General features: G+C 47.1%; 1 protein-coding gene across 1 annotated transcript in view; it reads left to right on the top strand.

Annotated features, from left to right (window-relative positions):
- The window catches only part of LOC148501687 (HHIP-like protein 1), a 54,052-nt gene that overhangs the window by 23,296 nt on the left and 6,587 nt on the right, over positions 1-24,169 (top strand). The window contains exons 4-8 of the mRNA XM_088450169.1: positions 7,026-7,354; positions 11,594-11,720; positions 12,197-12,342; positions 19,342-19,423; positions 22,073-22,155. Coding sequence (XP_088306295.1) covers positions 7,026-7,354; positions 11,594-11,720; positions 12,197-12,342; positions 19,342-19,423; positions 22,073-22,155 — 767 coding nt within the window. The remainder of the gene's footprint in view (positions 1-7,025; positions 7,355-11,593; positions 11,721-12,196; positions 12,343-19,341; positions 19,424-22,072; positions 22,156-24,169) is intronic.

Raw genomic sequence — 24,169 nt, forward strand, 5'->3', positions numbered from 1 at the left:
ACCACCGTGGCCTACATAAATCGACAAGGAGGAACCCGAAGTCGGGCGGCACTCACAGAGGTGTCCCGCATCCTGGTCTGGGCGGAGGGCAATCTCCCGGCTATATCGGCAGTATTCATCCCGGGAGTCCTCAACTGGGAAGCGGACGTCTTTCAACTTCTGGTTGACAGGTGGGGTCTTCCAGAGATAGACCTCATGGCGTCACGGCACAACAACAAGTTGTCAGTGTACAGGTCTCGAACAAGAGACAAAAAGGCGTCTCTTTTGGATGCTCTGTCCATCCAGTGGACATTCCAGTTTGCCTATCTCTTTCCTACATTTTCCCTTCTTCCGCGGGTAATCCGGAAATTCAAACAGGAAGGGGGTACACTCCTGTTGATAGCTCCCGAGTGGCCCAGGCGACACTGGTTCTCAGACCTTCAGAGTCTATCCATGGACATTCCTCTGCGGTTGCCGCTGCGACCGGACCTGCTATCACAGGGTCCTTGTCTTCACCCGGACCTGGCTCGGCTGTCTTTGACGGCGTGGCTGTTGAGACGGCCATGTTAAGGTCCAGGGGGTTTTCCAGCTCTGTGGTGCAAACCATTCTAAGAGCTCGGAAGCCATCCTCTGCAAGGATATACTATCGTGTGTGGCATACGTTCTTCCAGTGGTGTCGACCAAGAGGTTATGCCCCCCGGGAGTTCCATCTGTCTAGAGTGTTGGCTTTCCTACAGGCGGGGCTAGACCATGGGCTTCGCCTTGCTTCCCTGAAAGTGCAGGTGTCTGCCCTGTCAGTCTGGTTCCATCGTAGGATTGCTGCGCTCCCTGATGTGCACACCTTTATGCAAGGTGTTCTTCGCATTCAGCCACCTTTTGTTCCACCGGTGGCTCCTTGGGATTTGGCTGTGGTCCTGAGAGCTATCCAGGGACCGCCGTTTGAACCACTGGGCTCAGTGGACCTTAAATGGCTTACAGCTAAAACAATATTCCTTCTGGCCATTGCTTCGGCCAGACGTGTTTCTGACTTAGGGGCTCTCTCCTGTAGACCCCCTTTTCTGATTTTTCATAGGAACAGGGCGGTGCTGCGCACTCGTCCTGGATTCCTTCCAAAAGTTGTTTCAAGTTTCCACATCAACGAGGAAATTGTTGTGCCGGCTTTTAACTCACCTGATCTTTCAGTGGGTGAGGCCACTTTGGACGTTTTGCGGGCCTTAAGGATTTATGTTGACCGCACTTCTTCTTTTAGGAAGTTGGACGCCTTGTTTGTCCTCTATGGCTTCCGTAAAAAGGGTTGGCCTGCTTCAAAGCAAACTTTGGCAGGTTGGATTCGTATGGCTATTTCAGAAGCTTATCTTCATGAAGTCCTTCCGGTTCCTTCCTCTGTGAGGGCACATTTCACTAGGTCTGTGGGTCCTTCGTGGGCAGCTCGACGTGGTGAATCTGCAGTCCAGATCTGCAAGGCTTCCACGTGGTCCTCTGTCCATACCTTTGTGAGGTATTACGCTTTTGACACCTTTGCCTCTCAGGATGTTTCCTTCGGGCGGCGGATTCTCCTTTCAGCACAGGAGCGTCCCACCCTTAAAGGATACTGCTTTGGGACATCCCCAAGGTATCCTGTGGATACCCTATGGACTCTGATGTAGAAAATATGAGATATGGTAAGAACTTACCTTTGTTATCTCTATTTCTATGAAGTCCATAGGGTTCCACAGGACTCCCGCCCTGTCGCACCTGTGCTGCAGATGGGCTTTACCCTGGTCACTGTTTTTTTTCCGTCTCGCTCTGGTGAGAATGTGATTCTTGTGTGTGTCCAGATCTTTCTTATCTCTCTTCCTTCTCCTCCTCCGGCCTATGGCTTGGTACGTAACTGAGATGCCTTGGCTCGGGGGCGGGGTATAGGAGGGGGACCCTAGTGCATCCTGGGAGGCCAAAAACTTAACTCTATGGTGCCTGACGTCATCACCTATACCCCAAGGTATCCTGTGGAACCCTATGGACTTCGTAGAAATAGAGATAACAAAGGTAAGTTCTTACCATATCTCATATTTTTCAGCACCCATTTTTCCCGTTGCCACACGGATTATTAGAAGATTGCAGCCACCTGTTATCATCAGGAGTGTGTTTTTTCCCCCTATTCACGAGTGTCATAAAGAAACAATTGGTAACAATCTGTCATAAGACTATTCACAGAAGGAATCTAAAGATTTGTGCGCTAGTATTCTTATATTTTTGTAAAAACATTATATATACACACACACACACACACACGTTGAGTCTCCCATATCCAAAATGCTTGGGACCAGGGGTATTTTGGATAACGGAATATTCCGTATTTTGGAATATTTGCATATCATAATGAAATATCTTGGGAATGGGACCCAAATATACACACAGAATGTATTCATGTGTTATATACACCTTATACACACAGCCTGCAGGTCATTTTATACAATATTTTCAATCATTTTATGTCTCAAGCAAAGTTTGTGTACATACATGAAATTCAGTTATGTGTCATATACACCTTATACACAGAGCCTGAAGGTAATTTTATACAATATTTTTAATAATTTGTGCTTTAGACAAAGTTTGTGTACATTGAACCATCAAAAATCAAAAGGTTTCATTATCTCAGTCATGACAAAAAATTCCGTATTTCGGAATATTTGGATATGGGAGACTCAACATGTGTGTGTGTATATATATATATATATATATATATATATATATAGCAAATGGAACCGGCACTCACCAGTCCTTTAACTTCCAAATTGCTCTGGTGCCCTCCAACGGGGTGTTGCTCCCCACAAATAGTCCAAAACTTGCGAAAAGGCGGTACTCAGATACTTCAATATACCATGCAGATAGACCCTCTCCGGGGTAACTTTATTGTGTCATAGTCGACATTTCGGGGAACTTGTCCCCTTTCTCAAGACAACATAAATATGAACAATACAAACGTAGTGAATAAATAGAGAAAACACTCACCCATACCTCTAATCAGATGGAGCCTGGCACACCTGATTAGAGGTATGGGTGAGTGTAGTACATATCAACCACATCCTGTCAACTAGTGGTTGATATGTACTGCACTCTTTATGTGTGCGGTTCATCACCATTGATATATATATATATAATGTCATATTTCGACTAATGAAATGTGGTCAGTCCTGTAAAAAATTGGGTATGCAGTCGGGAGGCTGGCAGACCTAATCATGACAGCCGGCTTCCCGACTGCTTAATCCCGGCGAGGGTTAAATGACAGGCGTCTAAATCTAGATGCCTGTCATTTTACCAACGCCGAGAGACCCGTTCGAAGGGACGCCGAGCGCAGATAGCCGCGGAAGGGGGAGGGTTAGGTTTAGGGTTCCCGGGGGGACTTAGGTTTAGGTACCCCCCGGGAGGTTTGGTTTAGGCTAGGGGAAGGGGGGGTTAGGCGGCGGGGAAGGGGGTTTTAAGTCTAGGTACTTAGAGGGGGGATTAGGGTTAGGCACTGGGGGGGAAGGTTAGAGTTGTGCACCCCTAAGGGACAGTTAGGGGTAGAATTAGGTTACAGAATGCTTACCTTGGACGATCAGGATTTCCTCCTCTGCCGGGATGCCGCTGCCAACCGCCGGGCATGGGTCCAGCGGTAAATCATACCGATTCCCAAAAATTGTTACCCAGCTATTTAATTGTATCCACCCCACATGGAGCCATCTTTCAGTAATTTGGTAGAAATATACCAAAGTTCTTGACCTGGGTGCTTTTTCTGTATCCAGTTTATGCAGATTTCTATTTACCAACTAACACAGTGGACTGATATCTGGAACTTTCAACAGGATTTAGTTGGCAATCCCGACAGTCAGGATGCCGTAGCCGGACTCCTGATAGTCGTCAGAATCCCGGCACCAGCATCCCGATCGATGACATCCCGACGTTAAGTATTAGGGTTCAGGTTAGGCACTAGGGGTTGGGTAGGGTTAGGCTGCGGGAGGGGAGGGTTAGGGTACTTACCAAAAGGTGTTGGCATTGTCATACATTTGGGATTCACAGCGCCGGTATTCTGTGTGCCGGGTTCTCGTGCCCAAACTCTTTCAACAATGGCTGGGAGCTTGATTTATGGAGGGGAGGCTCCATTTATTTTCATCCTGTTTTGAGGTACATTTTCATTAAAGTCTATTTTCATTACTTAGATTAGAAATGTTTGCAGTCAACTGTGAGGTTCCCAAGGCACTTTTATTTGGGGGATATTCAATTCTGCACGATGAGCGCGAAGTACCAGCAAAACGGAATATGCTGCATTATATAAGAAACTGGTAATAATAATAATAATAATAACTGTTAATAATAATGGTCGGGGAGGCCCTTCGCAATCAACATCTTCACCAATTGTTCCTCACATCTCACTGAGGTGCCCACGAAAATTTGCGAAAATTGTCCACCATGATAAATGGTTATGTGCAGAGCCGGATATCGCGGTAATGTCTGGGGGCACATCCCAAGGAGCTATTATCTCCAACACTATTCTTCTGTAGTAGTCTCAACCTATTTCAGAAGACTCCTGCCCTCCCACACTACAGCAATGGCTCCGATAAATGTCTTCCAAACACGAACCATACAGCCTTTACAGCATGGTGTAGTTCCTGGAGCCAGTGGCTCTGTCCTCTTGGCATGACATCACATGTTCTGCGGGCGTGGCTGGCACAGGGCGCAAAATTGCCCTACTCTGGCACTGCTTTCTGCCTCAATCATTTTACAAGGTTTAGCAATGTTGGTTAAATTCAGTGTTGCCAACCATTCACACTAGTTTGTAACGACATATAAATAATAATACTGACAAGCATTTTTTACTGATACATTAAGGTTTAATTTTACTATGGTTTATTGCATAACATTTGCTGTCATTGTCTAACTCAGGGGTCAGGGAACTTTTTTACCCTAAAATATATTTAGATACGCCAATGTTACCCCCTTGATTTGAAAGGAAGGAAATCATATAGTAGTGCCCCAATATAATGCCCCTGTAGTAGTGCCCCCATATAATGCCCCCATATAATGCCCCTGTAGTAGTGCCCTCATATAATGCCCCTATAGTAGTGCCCCATATAATGCCCCTGTAGTAGTGCCCCCATAGTTATGCCCCTGTAGTAGTGCTGCCATATAATGCCCCTGTGGTAGTGCCCCATATAATGCCCCTGTAGTAGTGCCCCCATATAATGCCCCTGTAGTAGTGCCCCTATATAATGCCCCTGTAGTAGTGCCCCCATATAATGCCCTGTAGTAGTGTCCCCAAATAATGCCCCCGTAGTACCTACTTGTACAAAAAAAAAAAAAACACTTACCTTAATCCCCGCTCCTGCATCAGCCGCCGTCCTGTCCGCCCGGCTGCTCCTCGGAACTATAGGAGAGACGTCATGACGTCTCTCCCATAGTGCGCATGGAGAGAGGCGGAAGCTGGAGTTCAGAAGAGAACTCCAGCCTCTGGCAAACACGGCGCTGCAGGGAAGGAGCCGGGCACCCGCTGGTAATAACACCTCAGCGGGCGTCCAGCTTAGAGCCTCCCTGCTGCACAGCCGGGCATGCATATGAATCATTCTATATTATAGAATGATTCATATGCATGCCCGGCTGTCCGTCATTACCTCCAGGAATTTCACTTTTACCCCATGTGGGGTAATTTACCCCTGTTCCCCGACCACTGGTCCAACTTGTATGGGACAGATAAAAGGTAATTTCTGATATGCTACTATGGATTACTGAACATTTGCATATTGAACAATGTATGTAAAATAAAAAGTATATGTTTTTTTTTCTATATTAAAATATATCTAAACATGAAATTAGGGGCAATTTACTTGTAGTTCAGCATTGTGAATAGGAAGCCTGCCCTATATTTACTGACCACTACAGGGACTAAAGGGACCTATCCATTACATGACTTTTTGCACGATCCGACCAAAACCAAGAGGTTTTGGTCGCATCGTACAGAAAGTCGTGTAATGGATAGCAGGCAAGGACCAGCGATGCGCGTGCACGCTGGGTCCTTGCCGACTCCGACTATCTACTGAACATGCCCGTCAACCTGACGACGATCGTCAGGTTCGGCATTTTCCGAGATAGGAGGTCTGGCTCCTGCACTGAATGACGTTCAGTGAACGCCATTCAGTGTGGGCTCCGCACCTCGACGTCCTGAAGGTCTGAACGCTAGTCATTCAGTCTTTCAGGTCGCCTAGTAGATAGGCCCCTTTATTGTTCAACAGACTACTTTCAACGGGGATAAATATCCTTTATCACCTTAATTAATCCCCAAAAATATTGCCAGGGCTGCAGAACAGTCCTCTGGTGAAAGGTTAACTTACCACATCTCCAGGCCAGTCTCTGTAGTTAGGAGGTTAGGAGTTAGGTAGGCAGCTTGTGTATGCACAGTAGATCTGGAAACCTGAATTTGGAATGTCCGTTTAACTAAAATAGATTAAAAAAATGGGGTAAAAAAAAGAAACAGAAAAATATTTTCTATTATATATTTATATGATACATATTTAAAAACCTTTAAACAAAAAAAAAACCTGCATTGAAGACTAAAGAATTGTTTTAGTGGTTTACATCCATTATTGCCATCTTGAGATGGTGATAACAGCACCGGAGTGGAGGCGGTACAATAATCGCTGCTATATAGGCTTGGTGGAGTGGTCGGCAAAATAAAAAAATAAAAAACTATCATTGGTAAAATGCCTGTTCTTACCGGCATTAGGACTTTCAAGCCTTTAATAATCAACCCCTGGATTTTATACCCTTGCTAAATATTCATGGTTAATGTTTTACTTACCTTCTGGATGCCGACTCCGGGATTCTGACAGGTGTCGGGATTCCGGCACTGGTATTCTAAGCACCGGCATCCCCTGTGCCGGGATACTGAACATATCCCTTGAGCAGAGGTAGTCAACCTATTGCTCCTTAGCTGTTGTGGTACTAAAAGTCTCAGCATGCCTGGTCCTCAATATAACCTTTCCTATACTGTCTTCACTCACTGAAACATGACTGACAGTTTTATTTACTAACAGGTCATCTCTCCTGGGCAAAGTCCTACGTATAAACGTTGCAGGCAATGATAAGGGACCACCCTACCGCATACCAGCTGACAACCCCTTTCTGCGAGAACGCACAGCACGGCCAGAGGTGTTCGCTTATGGCGCCAGGAATATGTGGCGATGCTCTGTGGACAGGGGTGACCCATCCACCAGGAAAGGACGAGGGCGCATTATATGCGGGGATGTTGGGCAGAACAAGTTTGAGGAGGTGGATATTATCCAGCAAGGCGGCAATTATGGCTGGAGGGCAAAGGAGGGATTTTCCTGTTATGACAAGAAGCTGTGTAACAACGCTTCCCTTGGTGAGTAATACATGTTTAGTTGGCACATACTGTATACTCAAGGATGAGTCTTGAGGAACAAAAGTGAAGTCAATGGGTTGTTGAAGGTACGGATGAAATATATTCGTATTTTGCGTTTGGAACGCCTGTCGATGTTGATCGATTTAGAACGATTTAAAATTGATCTTAATCGATCTTTAGCAAATGTACTCCTAATCCTGCAATCCACAGATCATTGAATAAATGCATCAGATGCATTTGTAAGCACTATAAGTCACAGCAATCATGGTATCTAAGGTGTAGATGTAAGATATGTTGATGAAAGCCGAATATCAGCTATCTTCCTATCATAGCACCATCCAGTGTAAACCAGGACATCATAGTTCAATGAGCCTTTGAAGTTCAATTCTTTTTAGATGACTGAAGATGTGCCCAGTATAGCTGATATATTCCAGATACATAGCACTCAATATATAGAAATTCCTGGGATCCAGCAGAATCATCTGTCATACAGTCTGAGTTTCCTTTTCACAAAATCTGGGGGAGATTACACAACGGAAAGAGCGTAATTGCACATACCAGGATGTATGGTGAACTGGCTGACACCAAGCCACGTCACTGAGTCACGTAACTGACACCAAGCCACGTCACCGCATCTGTATCTATCGCATGGGAACAGCTTGTGATCAGGAGCTTTCTGTACTACAGTAATGTTTATTACAAAAGCAAATAAGCCTAGCCCATGCCATAGAATTGGAGGAGCCACATTCTGTACATTACTATATCCGCTCCACCAGGCTATCTTCAGTAGTATTTCTGAACTCTGTCCTCATGCACCAGCAATAGGTCACAGATGGTGAGGATTTCCTTATATGCGGAATGTAACATCCAGGGACTAGCTGGGTTCCTCGGGTGCAGGAGGAGGGTGTCCCAGGATTGGATGTGAGTGTCATGAGATGAGCTTACATCCTACAGAGATTGAGCCGCTGTGAGGCTGACATTAAGCAGTAAGGAGACGGCAGCTTCCTGCTATACTGTAAAGCTGGGTACACACTAAGGACCTGATTCAGAGCCGCTCGCAAGCGGCCCGATGGTATGCGTATGCGCACGCTTCGTTCTGCGCGTGCGCAAACTACTCTGTGCGATGGTGGGTGGTAACAGGGGCAGGACACTAATAACGGGGGAGTGGAGGTGCGAACGCAGGCGTGCCTAGGTGTTTCAACACTGTTTTTAAGGCGTGCATCATTAACAGGCAGCGTCACAGTACACGTCACATGCCTGATTTATACACTGAAGTCCTCGCAGTGCTTGCAGTAGGGTAAGGCAACCACAAGCGCTGCGATCGCATCCAATGGTGCTCGATGTACCAATGTTTAAAAACACTTCCTGGAGATGACGTGCTCTAGTGGGCGTCTCTACATAGGCTAGTGGGTGTCTGCATACACAGAGCTATCGCTCGCACCACCAAAGTGGGTGTGCTTATGCCTTGGCGAGTGAGTGCTTCCCATGGCGTCGCTTTGACAAATTTGCATACGCTGGATGCGAGCGATCGCATCTAGTGAGCGGCTCAGAATCAGGTCCTAAGGCCCCTACAAATGGAACAATATAGCTGACGATCCGCATTGGAACGATAAAACAACTATATCGTTCCAGGGATGTAGTTATGAGACCGGTCTCAATCCCAATAGCATAATCCCGGCAAGGGATTTAACATAGGCATCCAAATACTGATACCTATGTTAGTCTCTACGCCAGACTGATCGTCCTCTCTGCCGGGTATGTTTACACTTAGCCCGGTGATGGGGGGGTTAGGTTTAGATACCCCCTGGGGGGATTTAGGGTTAGGCATCCAACTGAAGAAAGTTAGGATTAGGCTATGGGAAGGGAGGGTTAGGCACTAGGGGGGGAGGTTAGTGTTAGGCACCCTCCCAGGAGGGTTAGGTTTAGGGGGGGGGGTTAGGTTTAGGCACTAGGGGGAAGGTTAGGGTTAGGCACCCCTAAGGGAGGGTTAGCATACTTACTACAGGGAGTCGGGATCTTCACCTGTCGGCCTCTCACTGTCAGTATTTTAACCGGCAGCTCTTGAGCCGCTGGTATTTCAATCCCATTCCATTGTTCCGTGTGTATGCACAATATCTTGCATTGTGCACTCCCGTGGGGTCATCTGTCGCTTCGCCAGATCTTTCTGCGTGTTCAAAAGATCTGGTGAATCGTCTGACGATCCCATGAAGCGCTATGGGGGGGCTGGCATATCGGGCGGTCAGGCACTGGATCGCCCCATGAGTAGAGACCACCCGAAACGTTGGCCATCGGTGGGTACACATCGTGCCGTGTGTACCCACCTTTAACAATGTGTACTCGCCCGATGTCTCATGCAGCGGGACCCAACAGGGTGCCGGCATCGGCAAGTGTATACATACACAACGACGGCAAATTTTCCCTGAATGAGGGACCAAATCAGATGAGTTCCAGTCAACCACATCTTGGGTGAAGTCACCGTATTATTTCCAGCTGTACTGCAGTTTAGGATACTCCCAACTTTTTTTTGTCTGGCATTACAGAACCATCTTACACTCTTTTACATACTCCAGACTGAGGGCGATAATAGAGGACCTAACGTATGTAGGTGATGTGTACTCTGTACTGGCAGCGGCATGACCTGATTCTGAGCCAGATTAAGGGGCTCTCTCAGGATACTGCCCCCACCCCGGTCGGAGCACACTGCTACACTGTGCAGTCCCGTACAAGGGCCAGACGACAAGTGGAGGTGGGCTGGATTGTGGGGGCGGGGTGGATGATGAGAGAGGACAGTGCTGACAAGAGGGGAAGAACTGGAGGAGTGGGGGTGGGCCCGTCTGTGTAAAGTGCCCTGGGCTTCAGGAAAATTTAATCTGGCACTGACCTGATTGCATCCTCTGCATGCAAAAAGTATATATCACATGAGAATGTAATAACTAAAGCTGCATACACACACAACGATTTAGTTAATGAACGATTTTAGTAAACGATTTTCTACCTTGAAAAAATGAACTAAAATCGTTTACTAAAGTTGTTCATTCACTATGTTCATTTAAATGTAATGAACGATTTTTTAGAACTACAAACAATTTTTGCATATTCCCTTACTGAAAATCGTTGAGTTGACAAGTCTGACTGAACTACAAACTACAAACGTGAACGCGCATGAACGAAAATCGTTCATCGTTTGACTCAGAAAGTGAACGATTCTTACAAACGATTATCGTTAAACGATATCGTTTAACGATAATCGTTCAAAAAATCGTTGTGTGTGTATGCACTTTTAGAGCTACTGATATACAGGGAAACATACCAGTCTATATAAAGCATTCCTGAACTATGAAGTAACATGGGAACTGAATTATAAATTATAAATAAATGCTTAAATAAGGGGAAGGAGGGGGGTTGATATACAGTTATTTTAAAAAGAAATTAATCCTACAGGATTATTTGGCATCTGTTACTGATGGTTTCCTAGATCTGCAGAATGCTTGTGGGTGGATGAGAGAGAAGGCTTTTTATTGTTCAATTCAAATTGCAGACTGACATGGAGCCCACCCTCCTCTCTCCCCTATCAAGGCGTGTCTGCCCACTATGCCATTGCATGGAAATTGCCTGCTGATTAACTACTTCATTTAAAAAATCCTGTAATTATTAGGTATGTGACATTGAGGGCCTGATTTATCAACGTTTCATCATGCACAAGGAGTGATAAAACTCGCTGCATATGATAAATGGTGCTCCAGCCAATCAGCTCCCAACTGTCATTTTTTAAACACATGACAGTTAGGAGCTGATTGGCTGTAGCACCATTTATCATATGCTGGAGAGTGATAAAGTACCAACTAATCAGCTCTTAACTGCCATTTTTCAAACTTAGGGGTCTATTTACTAAGCCTTGGATGACAACAAAGTGAACGGAGATAAAGAACCAGCCAATCAGCTCCTAACTGCCATGTCACAGGCTGTGTTTGAAAAATTACAATTAGGAGCTGGTTGGTTGGTACTTATATCTCCATTCACTCTACATCCAAAGCTTAGTAAATAGACCCCACAGTCTGTAAAGTGACAGGAGCTGACTGGTTGGTACTTTATCTCCATCCACTTTATCACTTTCCAAGGCTTAGTACATCTCCCCCATAATCATGTAAACATTTATCCATCTATTTCGCACTGGTACCGTGCTCATTACTCCTGTACTGAGATTTATTTGCACCTATGATTTGCCTATTCCTGTTTCAGATGACATCTTACCAATATTTGCCTATCCTCACTCACTGGGAAGGTCAGTCACTGGGGGCTATGTGTACCGCGGATGTCAAATGCCCAATCTCTTGGGACGCTACATCTTTGGGGACTTCATGAGTGGGTAAGAAGATCAACTGGGCCTAGATGGCCTCTACCTTATAATGACACTGTCCCATGGTGTTACCGACAGGAGGGCACTGTCCCTCGCAGTAACAAACTGTACAGCTTCACCACTATGGTGACAAAATAGAAGGACATTGCACCTCTTGTTAACAAATCAGTAGGACACTGTTCCTTGGATTACCATAGACAAGGGTATATTGACTGTCACAGAGATAGACAGGACATTGGCCTTCGTATTGATACAGAAATAAGTATGCAGCCCCTCACAATGATGAAGACAGAAGGACAGTCTCCCTCAATGATAAAGACAGAAGGACAGTGTCCCTCTAGTGATACAGACAGGAGGAGATTGCCCCTCACAGTGCCATAGTTAGAAGAACATAAACTCCCGCAGTGACCTAGGGCCACATTGTCACCATTTTACTTACTATTACTATGCAATATTTATCTCCTGCACTTACTTTCTTGCTCCAGGCGTCTAATGTCCCTAAAACAGGACAAGGATGGAGAACAGTGGCATTACACCGAGATCTGTATGGGAGCGGCACAAACCTGCAACTTTCCCAAACTCATCAACAGCTACTACCCCTATATCATATCATTTGGAGAGGATGAGGCAGGTAACACATTATATGGGGTAATAAGAGCTATAAGGAGGTGTTATATTGAGTAACAAGAGGTGCTATAGGGAGAGGTTATACCGCATGTAGGAGTAGATGGAGGTATAAGGAAGTGTTACATGGCATCATAGTAGGTGTATATGGAGAAACATTAGGAATAATAGATAGGCATAACCCCAATAGCTCTACAATCATAGAACGGGAGTGGATTTCCAGGAAATGGTAATAATCTGGATGAATTGGGGTTAGACCTGGGACGTGGACATGGCCTAATTTGTTTTGCTTTTCCATTTTGGATTATTGGGAGATGGGGAGGGAATTATATGGCGTAATAATAGCTATAGAGAAATGCTATATGGGGCAGTAAGGGAAGTTATAAGCCGCAGTGGCATAACCGAGAGCCCGATGCAAATGTTTGTCTGGCGTCCTCCTCTCCCTCTCTTGCCCCTACTTTCTCCTACTGCCCCCTTCTCAGACTGCTGCAGAGCAACAATGCTGCCCCTGAGGAGACAGGGCATCTAGTCTACTGACCTCTGTACTATACAGCACCCATCCTCATCACCTACACAGAAGAGTCCATTAAGATGACAATATCTAAAGCAGAGTCCTATGGGAACTAGAATACAAAGCAGACACCATGGTGTGTTAAAAATAATAGAGTATATCGATCAGGGGCGTATCTATAATGGGTGCAGGGTGTGCACACGGGCTCCTGGGTCCAGGAGGGGCCCACACCGCACACCCTGCACCCATATTATCCAATACTTCCCTCTCTGAGGTCACACGTCAGATGTCCCAGCCCTGCACAAAACGCCGGAAAATGGCCGCCGCAGGCTTTTTTCTGACATTTGCGCAGTGAGGAAATCCCTGGGGAATTGGCGGCCGCGCCATTTTCCTGGCGACCTGCGCATGCACCCTAGACTCTGGGCACAGACTACTGCCCAGAGTCTACTGATGCTGCGGTCACCGGTCAGCCATGTCAGTCTGCTGCCAGCCGCCAGGGAGAGAGAAGGGGGCCCCGGTTGGGGAATGCACACAGGCCCCCTCCTCTCTTATTATGCCCCTGCTATAGATCCATACAATTACAAAATATTTATATAGGAAATGTACCATAAATGCAGATGCACAATATGTATAATCATTATTTTAAGACTGTTACAGTCAATATATAGAGAATACTAGGAGAGGAACCAAGTAAATATCATAGTGGTGCCACTGATTTTATTATTGATTAAGGGATATATGTATCAAGCTCTGGAGAGAAAGGGGAGAAGTCGTCCAAAACAACCAATCAGCTTCTAATTGTCATTTATCTTGCCAGGGCCGGACTGGGACTAAAAATAGGCCCTGGCATTTAAAGAGCGCACAGGCCCACCTCGCGTCAGCATCTGGCTGTTGGCTTGGACTCCTCCCCTTACTATTCCTGGCCCCTCCCACTTCTTAGTCTATTCTCTTACATATATAATTGATATTAGAACAACATACTGTACAAGTACACATCATTCTCTGTATTAATAATGTAATACCTACAACAGAGCTCATCCTGCAGGGGATTCAAACATGTGCCATAGTCAGACATTACTGGTGTAGCTCACACACAAAGAAAAGGGAACGCAATTTCCCAAATGACCAATCCCTGGCTTAGCAGTTGTACAGGATTAGATAGTGTTCACTGTAGGAATTTTTTAGGGCAGAGGTGCTGAACGCAGAGGACACATCTGTGCACACCAAAGCAGAGCGGTAACTACACATTTTGACAAAAGTATGTTTGTGCCGCGAACCACAGGATGAAGCAGGGAAGCGCGTGCCGCAGGGAAAGCGCGTGCCTTCGGCACGCGAAAAAAAAATCCAGGTGTGGTCTCCCTGGGAAGACGCGTAAGCACATAATAGTACCCCCAATTAAAATTATGCCACACAGTAGTGCCTCTTAGTCACATTATTATTATCCTCTATTTCTATGACGCCATAAGTGTTTAGCAGCACCTTACAAAGTACAGTACATAAAACAAATAAGTGAACAAGAAACCAGTGACTTACAGTACAATAGAATACAGAACAAGTATATGGTGCATTAGCGATCATAATGCTCAAAATAAGCAGTAGGGAGTCAGCAATCACGTTGCAACACGCAGTAGTGCCCCATAGTCATGTTATGTCATACAGTAGTGTCCCTTAGTCACATTACACCACACGGTAGTGTCCCTTCGTCACATTACACTGCACAGTAGTCTCCCTTATTCACATTACGTCACACAGTAGTGCCCCATAGTCACGTTATGTCACACAGTAGTGTCTCTTAGTCACATTACACCACACGGTAGTGTTCCTTCATCACACTACACTGCACAGTAATGTCCCTTATTCATGTTACATCACACAGTAGTGTCCCTTTTTCATGTTACGTCACACAGTAGTGTCCCTTATTCACATTACACCACACAGTATAGCCCATTCAGTTATGCCAGCCAGAGCCCATTCATGTTATGCCACAGTAGTAGTGTCCCTTATACATTATGCCATGCAGTGGTAGTGCCCATTATACATTATACTACACATTAATGCCCCTTATACATTATGACACACACAATAATGTCCCTTAAAACACATTATGCCACTCACAGTAATACCCTGGCATCTGCAGATGGCGTCTGTCAGCAGATCATGAGCTGTCCAAAGATGGCATCCAGTCAGCTTCTCGCCCGCCCTTTTCATCCATCGGCCGGCCGAGTCATGACATCAACGCGGCCGCACGTGACACTCCAGTTACTCCACCATGTCCTCAGCATGGTGCCACTGGGCAATCCTGTTGGCAGCTCACAGGAGCTGTCAAAATGCCGTCCATCCGTTCCTCCCAGATTATTCCCAGGCCTAGCCCCCACCGTGCATTACATACCAGGCCACAGCACTAAGTAATGACGTGGCCCAGGGCCGTATTAAGACTTGTGGGGGCCCCATCAATAAAATTGCCAGGGGGAAGGGAGAAAGAGAGAGACAGAGGGAGGGAGGAGAGAGAGTAATAGAGAGAGAGAGAAGTCGAGGGAGGGAGAGAGAAAGAGGGAGGGACAGGGAGTGAGATATATAGCGGCCTATTCATCGACACTTAGGTTTTTGGGCCATTCATCAAGAAGGTAAAGCAGGAGATATAACAGATATCTCCTGCTTACCTTCCTCTTGCGGAATGGCCCATGTCCCCATACACTCTTGTGCGCATGCGTGACCCGTAGGTCACACATGTGCACTTGTCTTCTCTGAAAGGAACAGTGAAACACTTTGGGGAGACAGCTGATTTTTGGATAAGCTGTCTCCACGCTGGAGCAATGATGAATTGCTCCGGTGCTCGCGTAGCATTAAAATGTTAATTATCAGGGTCCGTTCGACCCTGATAATTAACATCAAATAGACCCCTAAGAGAGGGAAAGGGGGGGGGAAGAGAGGGTATATGTTTAGGAAGCCGGCAGACGGAATGCCGCCCGACGGCTTCCAGACAATTTAAACCAGACGAGGGACGAATGACAGGCGTCTAAATCTAGACGCCTGTCATTTTACGTACGCTGGGAGACCGGCGCCCGGCATCCCGATCGAGCGGATGCCGGGCACCACAGCGGACAGCCGCGGGGGGGGGTTAGGTTTAGGGCTCCCGGGGGGACTTAGGGTTAGGCACCCCCGCGGGAGGTTAGGGTTAGGCTGGGGGAGGGAGGGTTAGGCACCCTTGGGGGGAGGTTAGGGTTAGGCACCCCCCCGGGGGACTTAGGTTTAGGCGGCGGAGAAGGGGGGATTAGGGTTAGGCACCCTAAAGGAGGGTTAAGGTTAGGGGGAAAAATAGGTTAGTTTATACTTACCTAGGGACGATCGGGATTTCCTCCTCTGTCGGCCAGCCGCTGTTGGGATTTGAACCACCAGCCAGTGGTCCAGCGGTAATTCATACCGATTCCGGTAGAGAGAGAGAGATTAGGAGAAAGGGACAGGGAGGGAGACAGGGTAAGAGAGGGGGGAGACAGTGAGAGAGATGGAGACAGAGCGTGAGATAAAGGAAGAGAGAGGGAGAGGGGGACAGGAGTAGTGGACAGATAGAGAGAGAAGTGGAGTGAGGAAGAGAGAGAGATTGAGTGGTAGGAAAGGAGTGTGTGTGTGCACTGCACACTCTCTCAATAGCACTTAGGTACCAGCTTTCCTAAAGGGGCGGACACTTCGCGGCATAAGGCCACGCCCCCTACTCACGGCATTATTTCATAAAGAAAAGGGTGATGCTGCCGGGACGTGGGAGCCAGCCAGGGGGCCCCAGGACGTCTGCCCTGCGGCTGTCTATAATCCGGCCCTGACGTGGCCGCACATAGTAGCTGCCGTGTAGGGCACTGTAACAACCCTGCACATTGCAATTCACCTGCCCGTGGGTGGATACTGCCTTGGTGGAGCTTGGTCGCCGGCCACGTCATGACGCACCTGCGTCATGACGTCATTACGTAACGATGCTTCAGAGCATGGCGCCGCCCGGGAGGTAGTTCTGCCGGGCACGCCAGCGCTTTGTCAAACCGGCCCTTGTGGCCATCGGCCCTTCTGGCATTTGCCAGAAGTGCCCGATGGCCAGTCCGGCCCTGTATCTTGCCGTCTATGAAATGACAGAGGCTGATTGGATATTTTGGGCAACTTCTCCATTGTATCTCTCTCTAAGGGCTCTATTCATCATACCTTAATTTATACAAAAGAAGATTAAAATTAAAATTTTCACCTACTTTTGTAGAATTTAAGTTTTGGTGCCATTCATCATACAGGTAATGCTGGAGATTAGTGTTCACACTAGGGGCCTCATTCAGAGGCGGTCGGAGGATGCAAGCGGTCGCTCAGATACTGGGCGGCCACTTGCATCCTGACCGCCCGCCTCTGTTGCGGTCGTTAGGCTGTGGGTTAACACCCACAGCTCTAACGACCGCTCGGGTGATGGTCACGATGGTCAGAGACCATCGCGACCATCGGGGCTTACGACGAGACCCTAGGGTAGGGTCTCACTTGTCGTAAGCCCCGGAGAGCTTCTGGCTCTGTCTGAGCCGGAAGCTCTCCACTGACATCACTAGTGATGTCAGTGGGGCCTCCCCCAAACGGCAGGCGTTCCCATGGGAACGCCCCCGTTTGGGCTGCCACACCCCTGGCCCGCCTTCCAAACGGGGCGAGCTGTCAATCAACATCGACAGCTCGCCCCCTTTGGATCGAGACCCGCTACGTCCGGCGCTGTCGGTCATAGCGGGTCACACGCATGCGCACGACGGCGCCGGCGCCGGTGTGCGCATGCTCTGTGGGGGCCATCGACCCGGTCCGAGCGCATCGGCGCTAACGACCGGGTCTGAATGACCCCCTAGGTCCGGACCTAGAAAGGGGCTCTCGAGCGCGAGTCAAAGTGTGCCCGAAAAGGGGGAGTGGTCATGACTCTTGGGGGCATGTCCAGCACTTACGGACATGCCAGGCTGCCCCCAAGCTCTCCTGTCTCTGTGAATAGATGTCAGGTGCATGCCAACAGTAAAAAGACCATTCATGTGTGGAGTTGCTTCTCAGCCAAGGGAGTGGAGGCACTCACAATTTTGCCTAAGAACACAGCCATGAATAAAGAATGGTACCAAAACATCCTCCAAGAGCAACTTTTCCCAACCATCCAAGAACAGTTTGGTGACGTGCAATGCCTTCTCCATCACCTCTTTGGAGCACCTTACCATAAGGCAAAAGTGATAACTAAGTGGCTCGGGGAACAAAACATCAAAATTTTGAGTCCACGGCCAGGAAACTCCCCAGACCTTAATCCCATTGAGAACTTGTGGTCAATCCTCAAGAGGCGGGTGGACAAACAAAAACCCACAAATTCTGACAAACTCCAAGCATTGATTAGGCAAGAATGGGCGGCCATCAGTCAGTATGTGGCTCAGAAGTTGATTGACAGCATGCCAGGGCGAATTGCAGAGGTCTTGAAAAAGAAGAGTCATCACTGCAAATATTGACTCTTTGCATAAACGTAATGTAGTTGTCAATAAAAGCCTTTGACACTAATGAAATGCTTGTAAATTTACTTCAGTATACAATAGTAACATCTGACATAAAGGTCTAAAACCACTGAAGCAGCAAACTTTATGAAAACCAATACTTGTGTCATTCTCAAAACTTTTGTCCATGGGTCTAGATTGTATCGTCCTTCTGTGACTTTTATTAAATACATTGTTTTTCCCTGACAGCTTCCTCCCGTGCTGCTCAGACATGTGTTAAGGCCCCCATACATCAGCGACGGATCGCTGCGTTCCTGTAATCTTGCAGCCTGGCATTGCAGGATCGGTGAAATCCAACATGTTGGATATCACATATATGCAGATCACGATAAATAAATTATCGTAGAATTTCACCAACCCTGCGACGGATCATGGGACATCGATGGCCACCGGTCGACATTTCCGACCGGCGGATCAGCGTTTCCGATCCGATCGCAGGATTGCGAGATCGGACGCTTGATGTATGGGGGCCTTTATGTGATAGTTCCCTCTGCTGTTGTCTCTGTACTGGACTCAAGTATTCTGAGAGCATTCTTGTGTCACTAGCCAGGGCAGCACAAACAAACAACTCTACCTGATGTTGTAAAGACTTGGCTTAAAAGCACAGAATAAATAAATATGTGTGGGGAGGAGCATTAATGTATATAGTACAATTTTCTGAATGGTGTATACAAGCCAATAAATGGAAGTCATCTGAAGGTGGACAATTATGAAGTAGACTCTTCCTCTTGTTGGTTGCATCTTTCATTAACCAAGGTTCTGCTTCTCTTTTTCCAAACTTCTTTCTCTAATCTGAAAGTTGTCATTATTGCAGGGTTTAAAGCTCATATGGTATTACACCAGTATGTAATATACAGTATGCCTAACACAGAGAGAGAGAGAGAGAGAGAGAGAGAGAGAGAGAGAGAGAGAGAGAGAGAGAGAGAGAGAGAGAGAGAGAGAGAATTGATCACTAATAAGTTCTCTTTTTTTCCAGGTGAACTGTATTTCCTGTCCACAGAGACCCCCAGTGCAGCGGTGGCAGGTGGCGTCATGTATAAAATAGTGGACCCATCCAAGTAATATATGCTTTATCTATTGATGAATCAGTACTGCAAGTAAAGGGAGGAGTTCCTGTAAGAATGTATTCACTGGAAGGGAGAACACAATAGAACTCCAACCATGGAGAGTTCCCTAGCTAGGCCTGCCCAGGAGCAGAAAGGATCAGTGTATTCCCTTGAGTTCCACACTGTAACTTTGATATTACTATTTTATATTCCCTACGAATTTACCGTAAGTCCTTCAGATGTGAAGCAATAGACCGCACAGGTGGAGGACTAACATTTGTTTAGGTGGTGAAGCCAGTGCTGGATTTAGGGACACATAGGCCCGGGGGCTGAAAATGATCAAGGACCTATTATAAGAAGCAGAGGAGGTGTGACCAGTGATGTGTGGGTGTGGCTAGTGCAATGTGTGTGTGTACACCTCCTACACTATCAGCCCCAATGTCTCTCTAAGGGTTCTATTCATTATGTTAATTATCTGGGTCTGAATGGACCCCGATAATTAACATATTAACATACTAACTCCATGCGAGCGCTGGAGCAATACATCAATGCTCTGGCGCTGAGACAGCTGATCCGAAAATCAGTTGTCTCCCCAAAGTGTTTCTGTGCACCTTTGAATCTTTTCACTGTTCCTTTCAGAGCAGTGACACTAGTGCGCCTGCGTGACCTACAGGTCACGCATGCGCACAAAAGCCCCGACGTCCATAGGGAAGGAGCAGGGTCAGCGACGAGTGCGGGAGCAAACGCCATCTGAAGATGGTGAATGCTCCCACAGTCAAGCTCCGAAAATATTGTATTTTTGGAGCTTGATGAATTTAGGTCCCCATACTAGTGTATGGGAACAGCGGGCCATTGAATGAAATGAATGGCCCAAAAACTGTTCATTTTCACCTGCTTTCAGGGGGGCCCACACACCGCACACTCTGCACCCAATTACATATACTTACCTCTCTGTTGGCCCGGCGCTAGCCGCAGCGCTGCACAAGTCATGTGCTGATTCGCCCATGCGCAGTAGAGATGTCCCGGGAACATAGTGCGGGCACTATGTTCCCGGAGACCTGCGCATGGGCAGTAGAGTATGGCACAATGCCAGAGTCTACTGCGCTGCTGGAGAGTAGGGTGCCCGATCGAAGCCTGCACACGGGCCCCCTCCTCTTGTAAAGCGCCTCTGCCCCTAAATACTTTAAAATAAAATGTTTGCAAAATTGTGAGATCGCCTTTATGAATTCTTGACTGAAGAGGGGGCTTATTTATTAAGGGCTTCACTCTCTTACATAGCAACTATACTTACACCATGCAGAAACTGCCATTTCCACATGATTTATTTATAGTTGCTATTTAAGAAATGTCTAATACCCCTTTCCCACTAAATTGCCGGGTCGCACCCAGGATTATGTTCACGTGCCCATCTCAGGCGCGACCCGGCTGAGACTCCTGTCAGACATGCGACCCCATCATCGTCATGTGATGATCTCCTCAACAAGTGGCGGTTCTTCCTATGCAGAGAACGGGACCCGGGTCGCATTGCCCCTTGTTACCCATTCACACTGCATTACAAGCAGGGTTGAACGTGCGTTCAACCCTTCTTGTGACCAGGTTCGAAATGCTGGGTCACTTGACCCGGCTTATTTAAACCCTGCCCTTTCACACAGCACAATAACCTGGGTTGCTGCACTCTCACGTGCAAATACCCAGGTTATTGGAGCTAGTGGAAAAGGGGTATGACTCAGGAGATATATCCCAGGAATTAGGCACCCTAACACAAGATAACAAAGTCTCCATTATTTGCAATGAGGACTGTGGTTTTCTTTTTTGGGGCTTGGTCCCGTTAAGCAATGCCATCTTCAGATGGCACTGGCTGCTTTGTCCCTATGGAGGCATTATTGCTGGATGGTTGGTTATGGGAGACCGGCATTTGGGACAGGATACTGGCCGTCAAAAGACAGACAGAGGCGTCCCGATGCTGAGAATCTCAACAGGGGCTCGTTAAGTATACTAATCCTCCCCCCTTCACACCCTAACCCTCATTTCCTGCATCCTAACTTTAACCTCCCCCCCCCCCACACCCTAATCCTCATTGCCTAAACCTAATCCTCCTCCCTTAGTGCCTAAACCTAACCCTCCCCCCTTGGTGCCTAAACCTAACCCCGTTACTGCCTAAACCTAACCCTCCCCCCTTAGTGCCTAACCCTACTCCCCCATGGTCCCTAGCCCTAACCCCGCCCCTGTGGTGCCTAAACCTAACCCCCCCCTGCCTGCAGCCTAACCCTAACCTCCCCCCTCCCATAACCTAACACCCCTGTGGTGTCTAAACCTAAACCCCTCCTCCCCCCTGTTGCTAAAAGCTATATCGGCCCGATATACTTACGGCTGTCGGGATTCCGGCATCGTCATCTCAACTGATGTCGATGCCGGATTGAACTAGCGCCCTGCTATGGCTTGCTGTCCTCGCAAAAGTTTTATTATTAATAGCCCTGAGGAATCATTTCTAATTGTTGTCAAATGATACTTTTCTGGGCCCCACTGCCACCAATGATAAATAGGCCCCTTAGAGAATTCTGCAAACTAATGAAGGATGTCTGGGGTAATCTTTGGCAGGGATAGGTATCATGGCCTGTACATTTGTATGATCTGAGAAGTCTCTATATGTCTGTCTCACAGGAGAGCTCCTCCAGGCAAATGCCCTCTGAGCCCTCGGCCTGTCCCTGTGAGAGGAAAACTGGTAGATTTCTATCCGAGGCAAAGTGAGTAATGATTTGTAGCCCTGTATTAGCCAGACAAATGATTGTTTATATATTATGTGTGTTTTGGGGTACTTGGGTTGATGCGGGTGGTTTGAAGTGTTTAACATAAAAAATTTAGGGGTTTGGTATAAAAGATAGACAGGAATTAGACAACAGATGTTAGGCAGGCAATAGGTTGACAGGGACAAAAGGTTGACATGGTCAAAAGGTTGACATAAAAATGGTCTACACATTTTTTCCTAATCTTCACCCTAACTCTCCCTCCTGGTGCCTAACCCATACATGCCGACATTTCACTCCCTCCTTCCGGGAGAGAGCTGTCAGGCTTTCTCAGCGGGGGGGCGGGTCACGATAAAAAGGGGGCATGGCCCAGCGGTGACGCGTATTTGGGGGCGAAGCATGGGGCGTGACATCACGATCGCGTCATCGCGGCTCCGCCCCCTCTTCACAATGCCGTTATTAATGGCATTGTGTGGCATGGGACGGAGCCACCATGACGCGATTCAGCGCAAATCGCATCACCGGTTCCTCCGCTGACGGGATTTTGTACAGTAAGTGCAGTGGGGGGTGGTCGGGTCGCTGATACCAGGGAGGCTTGCCTGCCTTTCCGGGGGGCCGGGAGCGGCACCCAATTTTCGGGAGGCTCCCGGCCGAATCGGGAGGGTAGGCAAGTATGGCCTAACCCTAACCATCGGAGTAAGTGCCTAACCCTAACTGTTCCTTCTAGTGCCTAACCCTAACCCTCCACCATCGTCTGAATCAGGCCCTGTGTTACTTGTTTTTTTTTTATTCACTTATTAGTTTTATGTTCTATGTAAGGCGCTGCGGAACACTTGGGCCGCCATACAAAGAAAGGATAATAATAATCTATTATATGTACCTAACACTTGGCAACCATTATTGTATTGACCTTTTGTCCCCGGCGACTTTCATCCAAGTCGACCTTTTCTGTGTCGACCTTTTGTCCCTGTCGACCTATTGCCTATATAACATCTGTTGTCTATCTAGGTCTATCTAGGTCTAATTGTCTATCGGGTCTAATTATTGTCTATATAGAATGTAAGCTGTCACGAGCAGGGACCTCTTCCCACATACATGAGCTTCTCCTAACATAAGGGCATAAGGGCACCTGACATGTCTCTGCCAACTCCCTGCTGCTTATTGTGAGTGTTTTAATCACTATTGCAGCAATGTATAGAATGTCCTTCACTATAATATACTGTGGGGCTGATTCAGAGCCGGACGCTCTTGAAGAGCGCTCGCTCTGCATCAGGGCGTTTTTATTTGTATTTGTTGCGGCCTCCTGGCCGCTCGATAAGCTGTGGGTGACCACCCACAGCTTTTGCGAGCAGCCAGGTGATGGTCGTGACCATCGGGGCTTGCGACGAGACAAGATCGACAGCCGCCCCTTTTGTTGTGAGCTCCGGGGCTTGCGCATGTGCAGTACCCCACCATTGACCCGCTTGCGAGCTCTATGTGCTCTTGAGCGGGTCTGAATCAGGCCCTGTGTTGCTTGTTTTGTTTTTGTTCACTTATTAGTTTTATGTTCTATGTAAGGCGCTGCGGAACACTTGTGGCGCCATATAAATAAAAGATAATAATAATAATCTATTGACTGGAAACCGAAATTTAGACACATGGATCATTTACATAGGAATTGCAAAGTCATGCACAATATTCCTTTATATTCCTAACTGTGGACATGCCTAAACTCGTCTGTACTTGGAAACTATGCAGTGTTGGGGCTGGTTAGTACTTGGATTGGAGTCAATTGCAGTGACTCAGGGGGCCATAATACTGCCTCTCCCCAGTGGGACAAATCACCTGTACTTAATAATGTTACATTGAATCATCTCAGATATAAGAGCACAATGACCAGTGCTGAAGATAAGTATTAGTAAATACACAACAAAAACATTGCTCGCTTGACTAAACATACGCAGAAAATATTATTTACTAATTGTCATGCCATTTAAAAAAATAAAATAGGGTTTTACAATAGCAATTTATTTAC

The sequence above is a fragment of the Taudactylus pleione genome, unplaced genomic scaffold, assembly GCF_031769625.1.
Source record: "Taudactylus pleione unplaced genomic scaffold, aTauple2 ptg000507l, whole genome shotgun sequence".
In the NCBI taxonomy this organism is placed as follows: Eukaryota; Metazoa; Chordata; class Amphibia; order Anura; family Myobatrachidae; genus Taudactylus; species Taudactylus pleione.